This window comes from Gymnoscopelus braueri (assembly GCF_963280865.1).
Source record: "Gymnoscopelus braueri genome assembly, chromosome: 8".
Taxonomy (NCBI): domain Eukaryota; kingdom Metazoa; phylum Chordata; class Actinopteri; order Myctophiformes; family Myctophidae; genus Gymnoscopelus; species Gymnoscopelus braueri.
Genome location: NC_137609.1, coordinates 33,063,413 through 33,080,976, shown reverse-complemented (window position 1 = coordinate 33,080,976; position 17,564 = coordinate 33,063,413). Strand labels below are relative to the sequence as shown.

The 17,564-nt window shown below is 39.2% G+C and overlaps 2 protein-coding genes across 2 annotated transcripts; one reads left to right on the top strand and one right to left on the bottom strand.

The window, feature by feature from the left end:
- The first annotated feature begins 3,454 nt into the window (after nt 1-3,454).
- Nucleotides 3,455-8,598, top strand: rps14 (ribosomal protein S14). The gene is made up of 5 exons (XM_080434920.1): nt 3,455-3,512; nt 5,522-5,673; nt 6,152-6,313; nt 7,839-7,915; nt 8,485-8,598. Exons 2-5 carry the CDS (start codon nt 5,525-5,527, stop codon nt 8,550-8,552), a joined length of 456 nt encoding a protein of 151 aa, XP_080291046.1. The 5' UTR covers nt 3,455-3,512; nt 5,522-5,524; the 3' UTR covers nt 8,553-8,598.
- A 3,600-nt stretch (nt 8,599-12,198) lies between these two features.
- LOC308091216 (uncharacterized protein) lies at nt 12,199-16,924 on the bottom strand. Its single transcript, XM_080436659.1, has 4 exons — nt 16,293-16,924; nt 14,486-14,691; nt 13,542-13,656; nt 12,199-13,047 (listed from the first exon to the last, which is right to left on the bottom strand). The coding sequence occupies exons 1-4, from the start codon at nt 16,794-16,796 to the stop codon at nt 12,802-12,804; spliced, it is 1,071 nt and encodes a 356-aa protein (XP_080292785.1). The 5' UTR covers nt 16,797-16,924; the 3' UTR covers nt 12,199-12,801.
- Between the last annotated feature and the right edge of the window lie 640 nt (nt 16,925-17,564).

Sequence of the window (17,564 nt, the reverse complement as noted above, 5' to 3'; positions counted from 1 at the left end):
GAGTAGAGTTTAATGATAGTAAAGTCAGAACCAGTGTTGCAGTGAAATGTATTTAGACTGTCCATATCCTAATAGAAGCTCAAGAAGGACAAAGCCCTCATCCAAAATCTCATTGGATTACCGCATCAACACAAAAGGCAAGGGTGGTTCAGATTATATCTACATCTATACACAGCTCAGCTGTTCTTGACCACATTATTAATATGCTACATTGAATATGTTATAGTGGTGTCTAAGCTCTCCATCTACATTGAACCTCAGCTGATGGAAGGCAAAATGCAGTTTTGCCACTGCAGCTAAAATCTTCTGGTTTCTGGCCTGTTCTTCTTGGAGCTGTTCTGGTTCCTGGTATTGCCTGTAGATTAATTATTCTTCTAATACTTCCGTAATTGGATGTGCATGGCCTCGACATTTGTTAGATCTTCTCTACATAACTCCTTTTACTTTCCTTCACAACACTAAGCTCAACGGAAATCCATTGGCAACTATATACTGAGATTAGTCAGAGAATAAAGTTTGCTCTTTATTTTATTTTTTTTGTGAGATGGCAGTGCTATGAAAATATCTCTTTCTAGATACAAAGTTCTATTACTCTGTACTTCCCTCTTAGCTGTTACCTGAAATGTGTTGAGTTTCTTTATTCTGTAGGAAATATTTTTAGCTTCACTGGTTTTAATGCATGCTGGCTGTATAACCCTGGACATTTGTTTGTGTTTCTGAAATGTTTACCTTGACATTTTGAAGTTCTGCTAGTTTTCCACCAAATGCCTCAACCCCTCCCTTTTATGGAAACTTGTTTATCCTTGCAAAAAAAAAAGTCTGTACTGCGAGCGATAAGCTAACAAAATGTCATGGTAACCTTCAAATGACTTGATATTCAATAACTTTTTGCCTATGTCGGTCTCAGAGGTTTTAAAAACGGTACTACTCTTTTCACTGTCACAAGAATGTAGATCTTTGTAAAGTCAGATTATTATTATTGTTATTATTATAGCATTTGTACTGTATATCAAAGGCTTTCTCACATCCAATCAAACTTCCAGTGCTGACATTGTGTAGAATTAAATTGCAGAGTAGAGAACATATTGTAAATTATTACATTTATCTTATGTACGGTAATCTATGTGTTCCATTAGCAAACAGCTGCCTCTGAATGTCTGACCCTGCTTCAACAGACTACTGCCAATGCCCTCGGCTTTTACTTGATGTCACTCGTGCCATTTGGCACCCCATTCCAGAGAAGGGTTCGCTCAACTTGGGATACAAAAAAACAAAAACAAATCTGCTTCTAACTGTGGACCAGAACTGTACACAGTAAAATCTTTGAGTGTTCATTTAACTGTGGGAGTGTGCAAATGTAACCAAATGGACCCGAAAGGGTACATTTGGTAACATTTGTACATTCTCAGAGTTACAAATGGTTAAATTAGCACTGAGGATTATCATTATTATTGTTGTAATTATTAGTATTTTCCAAGAATGGTCAGGGATACCAAATGGCATCTAGAGAATGTATGGCTGTTTTCTACGGTAGATTAGTTTGTGTTTTATAATGTAACATTTAAAGTTGTAACTTTTGAGACATTAAGTTAGCAGTCTGAATATCACTGGGTGTATGTATACAGTACACAGTCACTGGAAATATTTGAAATGTAATTTTTAAAGCACTTGGAACTATTTTTGATGTTTTCCTGAAAAAGTAGATGTAACCCAAAATAGATAACACTATTAATTTCATTATATAATCTAATCCTGCGACGTTATCTCAATCAATTTTAATTTGTGGATGCAATTAGGGTTGATGTCATATTTGATGTGGTGCTTGATGTTTATGAATCGACTTGAAATAAAACCAGTGGTTGCCATCCAGTTTCCGCAAGAAGCATCCAGACAATCCAGAGGTCTAAATTGGGTATGGCAGTGTCGCTTGTGGATTACAAACCATCAGTTATTGTCAGCAAGCAACGCTGTTGTGCGATGGAGTATAAATAAAAAGCCATAGTATTGCAGACAATATCAGCAAGGAAACAATACACAAGTACTGAGGTCTGAACTATCTTAGCCGTTATTTTATTTGCCCAGCTGAAAAGGTATCGAAACACATAAATAATCAGTTGTTTGCCAACTATATAGTAAAAGTGGCGTCTGTAGTATGTGAATGGGTTGCTTCTTCACCAGTGGGTACCACCAGCAGCAACGGGGTAGCCACCTTGTGGCTAATGGTATCTACAGTATTTATTTCAGCAAGGAATACCAACCACGCAACACTAAGTTGTGTCTTTAACCACATTGGGGTCCTTATTTTGGGCAAATTAAAAAAAAATTGTGAAAGTGATTAAAGGTAAATACAGATGATTTAAAGTAGCACACTACCCTTTTATATCATTGTCATTCCTTTAGGAAAATGTAGAAGTGTGACGTTTGAAAGCAATGAGCACTTAGACTAATTTGTTGGGCACATCAAATAGACTCAACTTTCATTTATTTATTTTTTACTTATGAATATTGTACTGTACTCACCGGACACTTTAATGCTGCATGCCAGGTATGTAATGTGCTGAAGTTTACATGTATGCGTGTGTTTCTGAAAATTCTCTTTTGTAAGATAGGTGTAGTTTTTTTGCAGTAGTTAAATAATATGTATCACTATCTACATTGTGTATGAAATGTTTATGTAAATAAAATGATAAATGATCAAAAGACATAACATTGCTGGTTATTTTCAAGTTATCACTTTTCTCATTTCAATTAATTTTGTCATGTTCCAGTTGCTAAAAGTAACCTATTTGAAATCTAAAGGCAGATCCATGTAAGTGTAGGGTCTCTGTATTCCCTGTATTGGGGTTCAGTGCCTTGCTCAGGGACACAGTGTAGGTGAGCACAAATACCTGCAAGTGCAATTTTCCAAAATGAGTTCCAATATGAGGAAATTTAAAATTTAGCATTTAGCAGATGCTAGTGCAAGTGCAAAATCTGAATGAGCAGAATGAGCTCTATTCAGTAAACAACAAAGTGAATATTCACATACATAGAGTGCGCTAAAGAGAACAATGTAGTGCAGTAAACAATGAACCTAGCATCTGTCTAAATGACATGCTATCTAAATCACATTATTTGTTATCGAGAAGAAACAAACCAAGAGAACAAGTAATATCTGCTTAACTAGCATCAAGAAGGGATACAGGAGAGTGAAGTGTGTGTGTGTGTGTGTGTGTGCGTGTGTGTGTGTGTGTGTGTGTGTGTGTGTGTGTGTGTGTGTGTGTGTGTGTGTGTGTGTGTGTGTGTGTGTGTGTGTGTGTGTGTGTGTGCGTGCGTGTGCGTGTGCGTGTGTGTGTGTGTGTGTGTGTGTGTGTATTGGCGAATAAACGTTTATTTAGTTGCAGTTTAAAGTCCAAACGCGTGGGGGCGGTGTGGGAAGCTCGCTGAACCCCACGGTCGAATCCTCTTCAACTTTGGCCCGGTAGCGGAAATTCTTTCCTTTCCTGTTTCTGCTTCCGAAGAGACACATATAGGTTGGTTATATCCAATATTGTATCCACCGTAAATCTATGTTAATCATGTTCATCTAGTGTTCTTCATACGTATTAATGAATCTGGGATCTTCGGACGTTTAGGAAAATACAATATTTGTCATGTACGGACCTTTTAACGTTGTATATTTTGTTAGGGTTTTCTCGGTGGGCTTCTAGGCTGAAATAAAATGTCGCCGGTGGATGCACGGGATTGCACGCTGGTCAATGCCATGGAGTCGTAAAGATGAATTAAACTAGTTGATACTTGTAAACATAACATGTGTTTATGGCCAAGCCGTTATTGTCCATTATGTCACTTTTAGTTTGTGTTGTGACGTTAATGTCGTCCTTCTGAGGCTGCTAGCTAGGCTATTGTGCTAGCAACATGTTTAAGCTCATGCTGCTTGTTGAAAAACGAAACAAGTGGGATTGTCAGTATTTCTGTCAGAAAACAGTGGTGTTTTCAAACCATGGGTAGTGTGCTACCAACACCATTTTAAATCCCATAATGTTTCGTTATTTTCTGCCATGTAAAGCTCTGATTGGGATTGAGCTGCAGTGTTGCCATGTCCGCTTATTATAAGCGACTTCGGGTTTGTTTTTCTGTAAAGTTGCACGTATGTTCTTGGTGGATGTTTTTGGGCTGTTTCTAAAGTGAGTTGCTTGTTTTCGTAGTCGTTTAAACCAGTGTTTCTCAAACATTGTCATGTCAAGGACCCTCAAATTAATAGACCCAACTTTCTGAAAATATTTTGTATTACATGTATGTATACAAGATTGTGTGGATTTTAAAATGTTCCGAAATGTTAACTATTTCATTTTTCTCAGAAAATACTAGATATATAAGCTCACAACGTCGCTTACTAGGCTAGGCTTGAAGCGCTCATGTGGCCCATTTAGTCGCTGCTTTTGGGCTTGTTTTCATAGGCCTGGTTGCTTATTTCTCTCATAGTATCTGGCAATATTGAAAGTGATGCTCGTTTGAGTCGCTTAACCATGTGAGGCGTATTGGAGGTTAGCAACGTTATGCTAACAAGCTGCTGGAAAACATGCAGAACTCAGTCACTGGCGTTTATAGATTGTACTTTGTGTGATTATTTAGTAATGATGATGATAAGCACAGCACGTTCAAGTGAGTTTGTTGCTAAAGTGTCGGTTTTTCAGTATTCACCCATGGCTGGTTAAAGGTGATAGTTAAGGCGTTAGAAAAGAGAACTGGAGGATGTGCTTGTTGATGGAGAACAGTTTTGGACAGGATACAAACCTATCAAATAACTTAAAGTGTATGTGTGTCAGTTGTGAGTTTGTGAGAATTGTTATACTATTGACACAAGCTGATCGGTACTTATCAGCCCAAAGGCTGTTGCTATCATCAATCTCATGTTTTAGATGTTAAGCCAAATGAACATTAATTGAGGATGTTTAATGTTTTGTAGCAATTGGTTGGGGCCAGGATTGTCTTGGTTGTGCAAGGCCTGTGGTATGACATCTATCGATTTGATGTTGTGCATTCTACCATCTGAGTACCTGATATGTCCCAGTCTCAGCCCCTCATCTTAACCCCATTTGGCATTCAGTGTTCACTTTTGGGGATATTTCTTTACCAACTTGCCCCCCCTTAATGATGATTTTGATACAGACTAAGTATATAAATATTGGTTCTGTTATCTGTCCCATATTGCTTTTTCCCCCTCATCTGGCAGGCCTTTTGCATAAGGTTTCAATTATACAGGGATTGGGCTTACAATTACACTTCTATTTTTCAGTAGTTTTGTGGTTTCAAAATCATTTTCTTGTCTAAATATTTAATTCTCATCTAGTCATCATGATTTAATGTTGCTCATGTGCCAGTGTTCTGTTAAAAACGACCACATGTGGTGATGCTTAACCAAAATACTTAGAATAGACGATCTACAAGCTGTGACACTGGTGCACAGCTAAGCATGAACTAGGCTTTAATTGTGCGGTCATACAGTTGTAAAATAACTGGTCTCTGTCTGATCCACTAGATAATGGCTCCCCGCAAAGGCAAGGAGAAGAAGGAGGAGCAGGTGATCGCCCTGGGTCCTCAGGTGGCCGAGGGAGAGAACGTCTTCGGAGTTTGTCACATCTTTGCCTCCTTCAACGACACCTTTGTCCACGTCACTGACCTCTCTGGAAAGTAAGTACTTTTATAATAAGACTGACTTCTGCCTGGTTGTACTGTACTGCTAATGGTCAGGCCCACACTGTATTGGTTATGTGTTGAGGGCGAGAAGCGCAAGGGATTTTCATGTTGTGGCTCTGAAAAAAAGGTCTTTCTATTAGTGTCGCTGAACCAATTGGCATAAAATGTCATCACATTTCTTGTTCATTCACAAAGTTCTGTACTTTTTGAATTAGTTTGACTTTGTAATGATGATTCTTCAACTTTGGTTATGGTTGATGTCATTGGCTAGACTTTCAGTGCCAGGCCGTCTAAAAGGAAACAAATTGGGCTTAACCCATGCCCAAATATGGAGTCATACATCATTATGTGATACACAACAGCGACAGGCGTCGATTGGTCGTATGAAGCCATGCCTTTACTGGGCCCAGTCCTATTCAAATTGGGGTGCCAACTTCATGGTAATTGATTGCTGCTATCTCCCCCTACCCAGAGAGACAATCTGCCGTGTGACTGGTGGAATGAAGGTGAAAGCTGACAGAGATGAGTCTTCTCCCTACGCTGCCATGTTGGCAGCCCAGGACGTGGCTCAGCGCTGCAAGGAGCTGGGCATCACTGCTCTGCACATCAAACTGAGAGCCACTGGAGGAAACAGGTGTGTGTGCAACTGTGCATGCTTCTAAATGAATCTGTATTCATGTGTTGTGGGACATGGATTTGTTGAGAGCAGCCAGAGATCAGTCTTGGCTCTTTTGTCTACCCCTGCTACCCCTTTTGTTGACCTATGGTTGCTGTGCATTGCGTAGATCCCATAAGAAACTGGTGATGTAGGGTTACACATCTGAACCGTAACCTTCTCGGTCCAAGCCCCTTCAATTCGGTCCATGTGAACTGCAATCATTTTGTTAGCAAATTAGCTGCTTGACTCTAGCGGGTGAGACGGGGTAAAGTAGGGTCAGAAAAAGTTCACCACAAACTATTAGATGACCAGGACTTAAAACCATAGTGCAGAAGATTAGTGTGCAGGTAAATTAAAAGAGGACAGCTATTAAAAAAAAAATCCCTTTACTTATACACCATCAGTGCTCATTGAGGTTCTGTCTAATGACTTGCCAATGATTGGTGCACAACATTTATTTAATTCCTTGTAGAACCGAAGATTGCGATCTTTAGGCTTTAGAGTTAGACGCTGAACTGTACATATCAGTGGGGAAAGTTACGATAACCACAGGAGTTGATGTGAGGGAGGATAATTCCTTTTAACAGGTCGTTCATGAAAGTCCTTGCGGTCTTGTTTCCAATGAGAACCTGTGAGCAATTGGGGTTAAGAGTCTTGCTCAGGGACAAATTTCATATCATCGGCACATATGCTGGGATAGCCTGGAATCAATGACATTATACAATGTCATTGTATAATGTCTGGGCTAAAACAACATGGTGCGTCTTCATCAGAGTAACCCTATTCTAATAGTCATTGGCATCAACAAAGATCATACAAATAGCCATCCCTGAAATAAAACAAGCACCTGATTGGCTCTAGAGAGGGGCAGGGGAATTCTCACAGACATAGCCACAGGTACAAGACTAATGTCTCTTTAACTCCCAATCAGTTACCCTTTAAAAACGGTGTCAGAGGGTAGAAGCAGACTTTCTTTCTTTTTTCTGATCCCAACAGGAAATGTCACCTGTTTGCCCTTTCTACACGCCTGACCCGTTCAAACCAAGTCTCATTTGTTTAATTTGACTAATGGCTAGGACAGAATCGTACTCTGAATTTAAGCCTGTCCAATGCCAGAACTTATGGATGTCATTCAGGAAAGTGATCCCATTCAAATAGGGCTGTTTTTGAAACTGTTTTTGATTAGAAGATTGGTCTACTCGAATGTATTGGCATGGGAAGTCACACATGGAAACAAATCAGTTTGGATTGTCAGTCATTCTGTATTGAGTCAGTTCATGTGTGTGGTGGAGCGCTGAACTACTGTTCACTGTCAGAAATGAAAGCAAATGTCATTCTAAACTATACTTAACATTTCTGACATTTGTCAGCAGTGTTGTTTCTAAGCATGAATACACAGATCTGATTAATGGCTCTTAGATCATGTAGGGAAACGCATTCTTTTTGTGGAAAGCATGGTACATGTCTGTCTATGACTGACCCGGTTGTGGTGTTTTTCCAGAACAAAGACTCCTGGTCCAGGTGCCCAGTCAGCCCTCCGAGCCTTGGCTCGCTCTGGCATGAAGATCGGACGTATTGGTAAGACTGGAAGACATTAACCCTCTACGCGCATGCATGTTGAAATGGATCCATAACAGTGCATTTCACCTCCCTTACTTGATTATCCTGCAGTGTATTATTCAGCCTCTTACACTATGTACTCCCAACCTGCCCTGGACTTAAAGGGATAGTTAGCACAATTTTCTTTATTTATCTATAAGTCACCCTATAGACTTATAATAGTCATTATAAGACTTGAATTCATGGATATTTTTTAGTTTTTGTTGCATTCCTAAGCCAATATTTGATGACCAGCAGACCGGTAGGCGGCGGAACCGCTGCCGGTCATCAAATTATTGGCTTAGGAATGTGACAAAAACAAATAAATATCCATGAATTCAAGTTTCCATGGGGTTAATAGAAAATATTTTTGAGGGTGAACTATCCTTTTTAACCCCTTTTGGGGTTCCTGTTGCTATGTACAGTATATATCAAAAAAATATATAGAATCAGCCTCGGGTTTAAATAGGTTAAGCTAGTATTATTCATTAAGTGCTATGTTGATAAGTTTTTTCATTTAATTGATACGTTGTCTTTTTCTTTTGTAGAGGATGTCACCCCCATTCCCTCAGACTCTACCCGCAGAAAGGGAGGACGTCGCGGTCGTCGTCTGTAAAATGTTTTGCTCGAGGTTTTCCACTCAATAAAAAGTCCAAATCCAAGGATCTGTCTTCTGACTGGTTATTAAATAAGTTAAATAAAGCATGTTATGTTGATATAAAAGTAGCTCTGAATTCGAATTGCTTCTTGAATGAAGTTCCATAATTTTTATTCAGGTATTGCTAGCCTATTTCTAGTGCTTGTGTGTGGAAAAGGTAACCCTAAAGAAACAAGTCATGGTTTGTTCATACAATGTGTAATGGGACACTGGTTTTCAAAGTGGGTTCTGGGACGGAACAGTTTAAACACTTAATCCCCATTTTATCTTAAAGCTCAACGCAGTTTGACCTTGTATGCTGTTTTTGAAAAACTGACAAATCCTATGAGGGTCCTTGGCGCAAAAAATTCAAATAGGGGTCTGCTGTCAAACGAATACATGAAACTGTTTGAGAACCACTGATACGGTAGTGGAATTAACAAGTGGTGATGTGACGTCAATTCTGTTTCAAGGAATGCAAGAGGGAGATACAAGCAATCTGTATGTAGTAGATTAATGGACTACAGAACTCCCCCAGTCATCCCCCTTGACCTTGAGGGACTGTAACAGTATGCATCTCTTCTGGGCCGAGTGCCATTTATCTGCACCCTTCATGTACTTGGCTAAAGACGCTATGAAAGAAGTCTTGTCACATTATTGACGCCAAATTTTGACCATACAGTTTGAATCGCACCATACAACAATCGAGTCAGGACATAGGCCTTGAACAAATTATATTCAATGGAATTATAAATCTTCATTCAATCGCCGGGATGTTCATTAAGAACCTTCTCTGAGGAATCGGAATCATCTAGAAGAGCTTAGTTTTATAGGTTTTGGGTTAGATAGACAAGTTTAACCTCTTTCACCCTTGTCTCAATTTTGGGTATGTCCCAAAAAAAGGTAAACAGATTTTCTTGCACTTCATTTTTACGCTTGTCAAGCTTGTAGATTTCATACTCTCATAACAGTCAAAGTCATGAGGCAAAACAATTTTGGGAATTTTAAAATATTTCTTATAAATGTGTACACATTTCAATAGTCATACTGAATCAGTAATGCATTAATCATACATCAAATGAAAGAGATGAATCAACTTAATCTGAACATCAATACAGGCAACTGTAAAAGCCCAGATAATTATGTACCAGACCACAATAGAGTGTGGCGGCAGACCTTGTATTTCTGTAATAAAGGCTCACAAACAAGATAAGTGTCTTTCTGTAATTTATTTGAATGCACATGTACAATTGCAAGTGGTCACAGTCAACAAAACCCTTAGTTTATCTGTTTTTATGGAAGATTCGGCTATAATTGACCCCAATGGATAATACAATCTAGATATGCCAAGTTTGAGTAGTGGACAGGTCTATATTCAGATGTTAAGTCCTTGGTCGCCCCTCAGATAGATAACCAAACGGACCTATAGAAAATCGCAAAGGCCTCAGGAGCTAATACTGAAGGGTTGAATCAGGTCATGCATTGGACTAGAATAGATAAATGAAAATAGAAATACTTATGGCATAAGAATACATTTTATTTAGAATTAAACATAGAGAAAGTAATATGCATTTTTCCACCACAAAAAGCTAATTTAATGAATATATAATCAATATGAGAAAAGTCGGTTAAAAATCAGGAAAATCATCAGTGTAATGTAACATGTAAGTAAAGTAAGAGTATAAAAGCAAAGTCATAATCCAGAATCAATGGCACTGAGCAAGAACATCTTTTTAAGGAACCACAGATCAGACCAGAGAACCGCAAGAGAAAATGATTCAGTTTGACCCTAACCATGGCTATGTCGCTACACAAAGCAAATCATCTCAGTTCTGCCAGACATCAAACTGTGTTATGTGTGTCATTATGAAATATTGTTCAGTCAGGAGCACTTTAGTCGTAGATTTAAACATTTATTGCAACAAATGCAATACAGCTGTACTTGGCACTGGTGGCCAAGCAGTAAGAGTGGGCCCAAAGCGAGACATTACATTTCAGTTTAACTTGAGCCAAGCAGTGATCAAGTGTTAGAGGAAGGCATAATTAAATGGGCCGCCTTGTTGTGAGAATGGGCTAGAAACGCTTTTTTTTAATATCTTAAAATTATGCCCTATGAATAGGCCTGTCACAATTATTACACAATCGTTTAATCGCAATTATTTTAGATAATCGCAATTAATTTTTCATAATCGTTAAAATCGTTTCCATGTTGAAAAATATTCACACATTTTGAAAAAAAAAGCAGAAATATTTCTATTTCTGCTATTTTTACATGAATAAAATTATTAAATATGTCAATGAATTCTTTGTATATTTAAGTTATTTGTCATATCTGCCCTGAGCAATTTCTGATTATGAAGCCTAAAAAATAAATACAATTTGTATTCATATGTTCCAATGTTCAATGCCAACAACACAATTAAATCGCTAATCGCAATTATTTGTGTGACAATGAATCGTCAACTTAAATTTGTAATTGTGACAGCCCTAAGGGTTCAAATGTTCGTCATGTCCATGTAATAACTGTATATTTAGGCTCTGTTTCAGGTGTTTTTGTCATGCTTGTGCAGATGCTTCTGTAGTATCACAGGAGCAGAGCCATATCATCATACAATAAATGGTTTTAGCTTGATGAAAGTGTCTGACTGAAGTATGTTTAAGGTGTGTCCTGATAGAAAAACAGTTATTATAAAAATGATTTCAGAACGAGTAATGGGGAGCGGGTGTGAGTTTATGTTCAAGGAATGATGTGAGAATTGGGCTTTTGTTTTACAGAGGTAATCTAAAAGCTGTTTGGCTCACTCGACACGTCTTGCATCAGTATTTGAAATAGTCTGTGATACGGCCAGCCGTATTTGTATTAATTATTATATATTTGTATTTGGTTTATTTTGGTATAATTATGATGCTTTGGAATATTGTGGTATTATTTGTGGCTTGCGTTTTATTGTTGCTTTTCTGTATTCCTTATAAGGTGGAGACTGGACTGTGTGAACGCTGTGAGACTGGGTGTGGTGCTGATTGCTGGTGTGAGTGTGAAGTGGCTGATTGTACACAGGCTGTGCAACAGATTGACAGGTCCAGCCTCTGGCCCTGTCCCCTGCTCTCATTCGTCACCCCTGTCATATGTCACCCCTGTGATATGGAGTCCTCACCTATAAAGCCTCACTCTGCCCAAGCATCAGTGGGGACTAGCGGGATATTTCACTTTCAAAAAAACTTTCGGTCATTTTATCGTCTACTCAGGCTTTTGTGAGCCCCCCAGATCGTTTTTAAGTTGCTTGATTCAGTATTTAGATATTTGATATTCATTTTATCAGACACGCCCCCTTCCTATACAAACCCATTATAACTTCAAACTCCATTTTTAACATGTTAGATTCATCAAAAACACCTGTCTTTGGTTCTGGTGACTCACCCTGCCCTCCTAATACACGAGGGGGCCGTGTTTTTTCGATTACTTTTTTCCTTTTTTTTTTACTTTTTTTTATTGTATTTCATTTTTGAAATTTTCCAAAAAAAATATTAAAAATAAATGAAAAAGGTTATCGAAAAAACACGGCCCCCTCACATATTAGGAGGGCAGGGTGAGTCACCAGAACCAAGGACGGGTGTTTTTGACGCGTTTTTGATGAATCTAACATGCTAAAAATGGAGTTTGAAGTTATAATGGGTTTGTAGGAAGGGGGCGTGTCTGATAAAATGAATATCAAATTTCTAAATAATTAATCAAGCAACTTAAAAACGTTCTGGGGGGCTCACAAAAGCCTGAGTAGACGATAAAATGACCGAAAGTTTTTTTGAAAGTGAAATATCCCTTTAACAGCAGCAGAGACTCAAGCCCTCTTGTCCTCCAGCCTTTTGTAACCTTTTTGTCTATTTTGTTAGTTTTGCCACTCGTTAAGTTTAAGTCCTTCAGTTGTGTCTATATTTTGAATTCATTCTTTGTTAATACTTGATTAATCACTAGGGGTGTTTGGTATGTTTGTTTGGTTTATCCAGTTACTTGTTTGCTTCTGTTTTTAGTTAAGTAAGTTTAGAAATTGTATATTTTCTTTTGGTTAGGATTTAGGTTAGGGGTATTTTTCTTTATTAGTTAGGCCTTTTAACTATATTGTAAACGGCACCCTGAAGTCATTTTTGCACTTAAAAAAGACAAAGAGTTAAAGTCTCTGCTCAAGAAACGAAAATAAAAGCAATTCATTTTTGAAAGAGCTGTTGTCCTCCATTATGTTGCCTTCCCTACCCTAGACAGCCACAGGGGGTCATAACAGTCGGGTTTTTCCATAGGGAAAGAGTTCATTGGGGAGTCCCAATTAAAATCGTCCACTCCACGGTAATAAGGCCAGTAATTCTGAACCAGCTCCTTAGCGCTTTCAAAATCATGAAATTGGTCACGTGGTGAGACCGTGGGCTTTCCAGGCTCACGGAATGTCAAGTTGGATCTCATGCGATGTGTGTCAATATTCAGCGTCTAATTAACAAAAGAACAAAATATGGGATGAAACAATAGGTCAAGACAGAGTTTTCCAACTTTTACCACAACACATAATATCTTCTGTAGCCTATGTACTGTTTTCCTTGTTGAAGTTCATATATTATTTGTATGTTATCATATTATTTTGTGATTGGTTCTAGTTAAACTTAATACTTATGTATTTTGATTGGAGTAATGATTAGTCATTCTGTGTATTGTGTGTACGTCAGTGTGTTCTAGTTTATTTCGGAGGGTATGTGATAATTATTCCCTGCACGACATGCGCGATACGCTAGTGCGTTTTCAATGGATGAAATGGTTATTAGACTGTATACGCTTTTTTTCCCAAAAAAACTGCACTGTATAACACGGTAGAACACACCACTGGTGTGCGTGTGTGTGTGCAATATCTTTATTTTAATTAAAGAATATACAATAAGGATGTGTCATATAATCTAATAATGTAGTATAATATAAGTGAAACTTAATACCTGTCCTTCTGGCAAGTGGAAAGCTACAGCCACATGGTCCCATACATAGAACTGGTGCTGATCACAACGTAGATGAGCCACCAATGTGTTCTGTGGTGTAGGAACCAGCTGGAAACTGTTTAGACAGAGAGGGAGAGAGGAATGTGTAACAATATTAATTTACATTGATTTCGGTTTCCCTCACACTTTCTCTCAAAACATTTGTAGTAGCACAATAAACAATACGTAACGAGTATCAATTTGTAACAAAACATCAATTTTAATAAAGTAACAATTTGTAATAAAATATCATAAACCAAGAGAAGTTTCTTTCTGTGATTTATTTGCACGTTCTCCAATACGCTTACAAGTGAAGTCAAATGAGCCCAGCTGTAAGGGCTCAATGCTTTTTATTAGAACATCAATGTCAGTACAATTGACAATGCATAATTGAATGGTTATTAAACAGTTCAAGGGATACTACAGTACAGGCTACAGCTAAAATACAGACCTTTATGTGCATAATGCATGTCCTATCAAATCAGTGAATGAAACAAAAGAGAAAGCAACTCTTCACCAGGGACGCACAGAAGGGTAGGCTCATGAGAAAAGACCACAACATTGCCCCACTCTTACTTGTAGTTAAACAAATGACCCACACAGAGCTATAAATGTTAGCTGGGCCAGGCTGACGCTAAGCAAATTCTAAAATAGTGGAATACTTTTAGTCTAACCTATTAGTACAGGAAAACATATTAGACAGTAATAAAAACCATGTTAATTATATATATGTGTAATTTTACCATTGCACACACACACACACACACACACATACACACACACACACACACACACACACACACACACACACACACACACACACACACACACACACACACACACACACACACACACACACACACACACACACACACACACACACACACACACACACACACACCTACCTGTGTGTCTCACACATGGCTTCAGGTCTCCAGATGATGTTGCCATCCTTGAAGGCACACACTGCATCTGGGCTGTCATCCAATAGAGAGTACTCCTCAAAGTCGTTGTTGTAATAGTCGCTATGGACCAACACAGAGTACATAACCTCCTGTTTGTACATGACAGTTTCATAAACCCGCAGAACTGGTTCTGAGCCAGTGCACACCTGGAAAGGGGAAAATAATATGTTAAATGAATCCTCATGTAATCTGTATATACATATAGTGTGTATTAGTGATGCGCGGGTCGGGTTTTTTCATAACCTGCCCCGCCCCGCCACGGAGCCCAACCCGCCTAATCCGCCCCACGAAAATGAATATAAATCAACGACTCAGCCCGCACCGCAACCCGCCAAAAAAAAGACGCACACAAGCAAGTCCATTCAATTGCTTTCCAGAGAGAGAGAGAGAGAGAGAGAGAGAGAGAGAGAGAGGGGGACAGAGGGAGGGAGAGAGAAAGAGAGCGCGCAGAGAACCTGTGATCCAATATAGTTATTATTTAGTCACAAGCCCTTTGTAATACTTTTCATTGGTTCAATATTTATAAAACCCACAGACACACTTAACCACTGTAACTTTCTAAAATGTTCAATAATAGCGAAAATAGCATATCTATAAGCGCTGTGTGTGTGTGTGTGTGTGTGTGTGTGTGTGTGTGTGTGTGTGTGTGTGTGTGTATAAAATGTTAGTAATCATTAAGTAATCATGAGTGTTTGTTCAATAACAGGGGTCTCTCCAGCTTTTTAATGAACAGAAAATACATAGGGATACAATTTTAGCGATTAAACTTTTAAATAAGAGACAAAATTAGAATTATCAATTATCTGAAATTGGTATTACCAATTTCCTAGCCTAGCCAAAATCGATAAAATACATACATGATAGTCTTGATCCAAGACTTCAATTTCCCAACTTTTACCAACTTAATCCACCTGAAAATAACTGTTCAGGTGGGTATAACCCACCTGAACAGTTATTTCTCTTTACTAGCTAAACTCCAATCGGAACCTTACTCTCCCTCCGCTCGGAGCCAGAGAGGGAGAGGTTCCGATTGGAGCTAGGGAGACCCCTGTTACTGAACAAACAATCAAAATTAGCCTACTGTCCATATGATTACATAAAAAAATAATTAGCCTACTCTCCGAATATAGACTAAAGCTAACTTATTTACAATAAACTTTTTGTTTAGAAAAAATATACAGGCTAAGGCTTTTACTTTCGTATCTACGACAGTCTTGGCCTGCCCCCCCCCCCCCAGTGCGTCCAGTAAAGCCCGTACTTCTCCGTGCGGGCTTTACTGGTGTACAAAATAAATATATAAGGTGCTTACCCGGTTGCCTCAAATGTTAACTAGCGCTGCGGAGTCTTTGTGCAATGTATTGGTCCGTATTTTTCAATAGATATATGTTTTAATCCCGTCCCGTTCCTGTGTACATTGAGTGTAATACCGGCTTTCACCGGGTGCGCCTCATCACTGCCACCCATTGAGGAATACAGGGAACTTCCGACAGGATCCGACACAGACGGGATTAAAACACTTCTTTATTGAAAAGATACGGACTAATACATTGCACAACGACTCGGGTTAACATTTGGGGCAACCGGGTAAGCATTTCTTGTACATGTACGGAGAAGTAGGCCTACAGGCTTTACTGTGAAAGTGCAGGACGCACTGGGGAGTGCAGGCCAATCTCATGGATATAAAAATGTCAAAATCGATCAAATAAAATAAAACACTCTATTTAGCTCTGTGCGTTGCTTTATCTACCTGCTTTTTGTACTCCCCCAGCAGCTCCTCCAGGGGGAAAGTTAAGCGGTAAGAGCCATATCTCGATGTGTCCAGGAAAGAAGGCGAGGTGGCAAACTGCTCCAGAAAGTCCTTCTGTTCGGCGGCCTGTTCCTCTGTTCTGTCTGGATAGGTGTCATCCAGAAGACGCTTCTCAGCCAATTTCATGTCCCCTGGTTGCAAAGAGAGGCTCCACCAGAGTAGGTCCTTACGGTGTGGATCTTTAGGATTCCATTGTCCAGGATCTTCCCAGGACGGTGCACGGAACCCCGTGTCATTTAGCACTATCTCAAATAGGTCATTTGTGTCATGGCTCAGATGAGAGACACGGAACTCCGGCCGGGGGTAAAGTGGGATGTTTTCTTTGAATATGTACTGGTTATCTTTGCCTATGCCTTGGAGCTCCTCTTTCAGCTCTGTCAACTTTAAATGTTTGCCTCTGATGAAGATCTCACTATGTCCTCTTTTGTTCTCACGCTCATCCATGCTTGAAGTCTGACACTGGTGGCAGGACAAGAAGAAATGAGCTTCAGTTCCAGGAAACCTAAGTTTCGATCAAAATGAATGAGCTGTAGAGACTGGAGCGTGCAGCATCCGTTAGCGAGATAGGCCTGTTCCAACTGGACTAGATGGGAGGAGTTGTGACTTGTGAGCGTGTGAAAGAGAGTGAGAGCTGAGAGGAGTTTTTCTGGCAGGGGGGGCACTGGGGTGGAGTCAGGTTAGCACTGACCAGACTCCCCAAGTTGCTGGGGGAGGATCCCCTGGGGACAGAGTAGATGTCATTTTCTGTGTTCAGGTGTATTTTGTAAGTTTGATACTTTTATCAGGCTTGCTTTACTAGCATTGGAACATGATACATTTTTAAATGTAAACCATTAAAACGCTAAAAGTAGTGTTGACAAAAGTGTATAAAAGTAAAGTTTCAAAATGTAAAACATATATTCGCCTTATTAAAGTTTATGGGCGGATAGCACATGCAAAGTTCATATGGCCAGAGTAGAGGTCACAGGACATGGGGGCATGTCTGAAAATTGATGAAGCATGACTGCAATATAGAAAAGATTGACGCGGTATGTCTGCAATGAGTTTGAACAGCTTACTGTGCATATGTTTGAAACAATAGAGCTGTACCATGACCAATTAAGATCTGAACTGCACTTGCACTAGCCTGGTAAACCCCCCTCCCTCCGGAAATCTCATGTGTGTCGCAAGCTTCTTCCATTTGACGGAGTGAGGTTACACTTGCACTCCCCG

Bases quoted from the DNA above. Each gene is read 5' to 3' on its own strand.
- LOC308091216 (XM_080436659.1), bottom strand. From the start codon at position 16,796: ATGGATGAGCGTGAGAACAAAAGAGGACATAGTGAGATCTTCATCAGA. The intron at 13,657-14,485 runs GTAGGTGTGTGT...CTGTCTAAACAG, and splicing joins GCCATGTGTGAGACACACAG to TTTCCAGCTGGTTCCTACAC. The intron at 13,048-13,541 runs GTATTAAGTTTC...TTTGTTAATTAG, and splicing joins TCCACTTGCCAGAAGGACAG to ACGCTGAATATTGACACACA.
- rps14 (XM_080434920.1), top strand. From the start codon at position 5,525: ATGGCTCCCCGCAAAGGCAAGGAGAAGAAGGAGGAGCAGGTGATCGCC. The intron at 5,674-6,151 runs GTAAGTACTTTT...CCCCCTACCCAG, and splicing joins GTCACTGACCTCTCTGGAAA to AGAGACAATCTGCCGTGTGA. The intron at 6,314-7,838 runs GTGTGTGTGCAA...GTGTTTTTCCAG, and splicing joins AGAGCCACTGGAGGAAACAG to AACAAAGACTCCTGGTCCAG.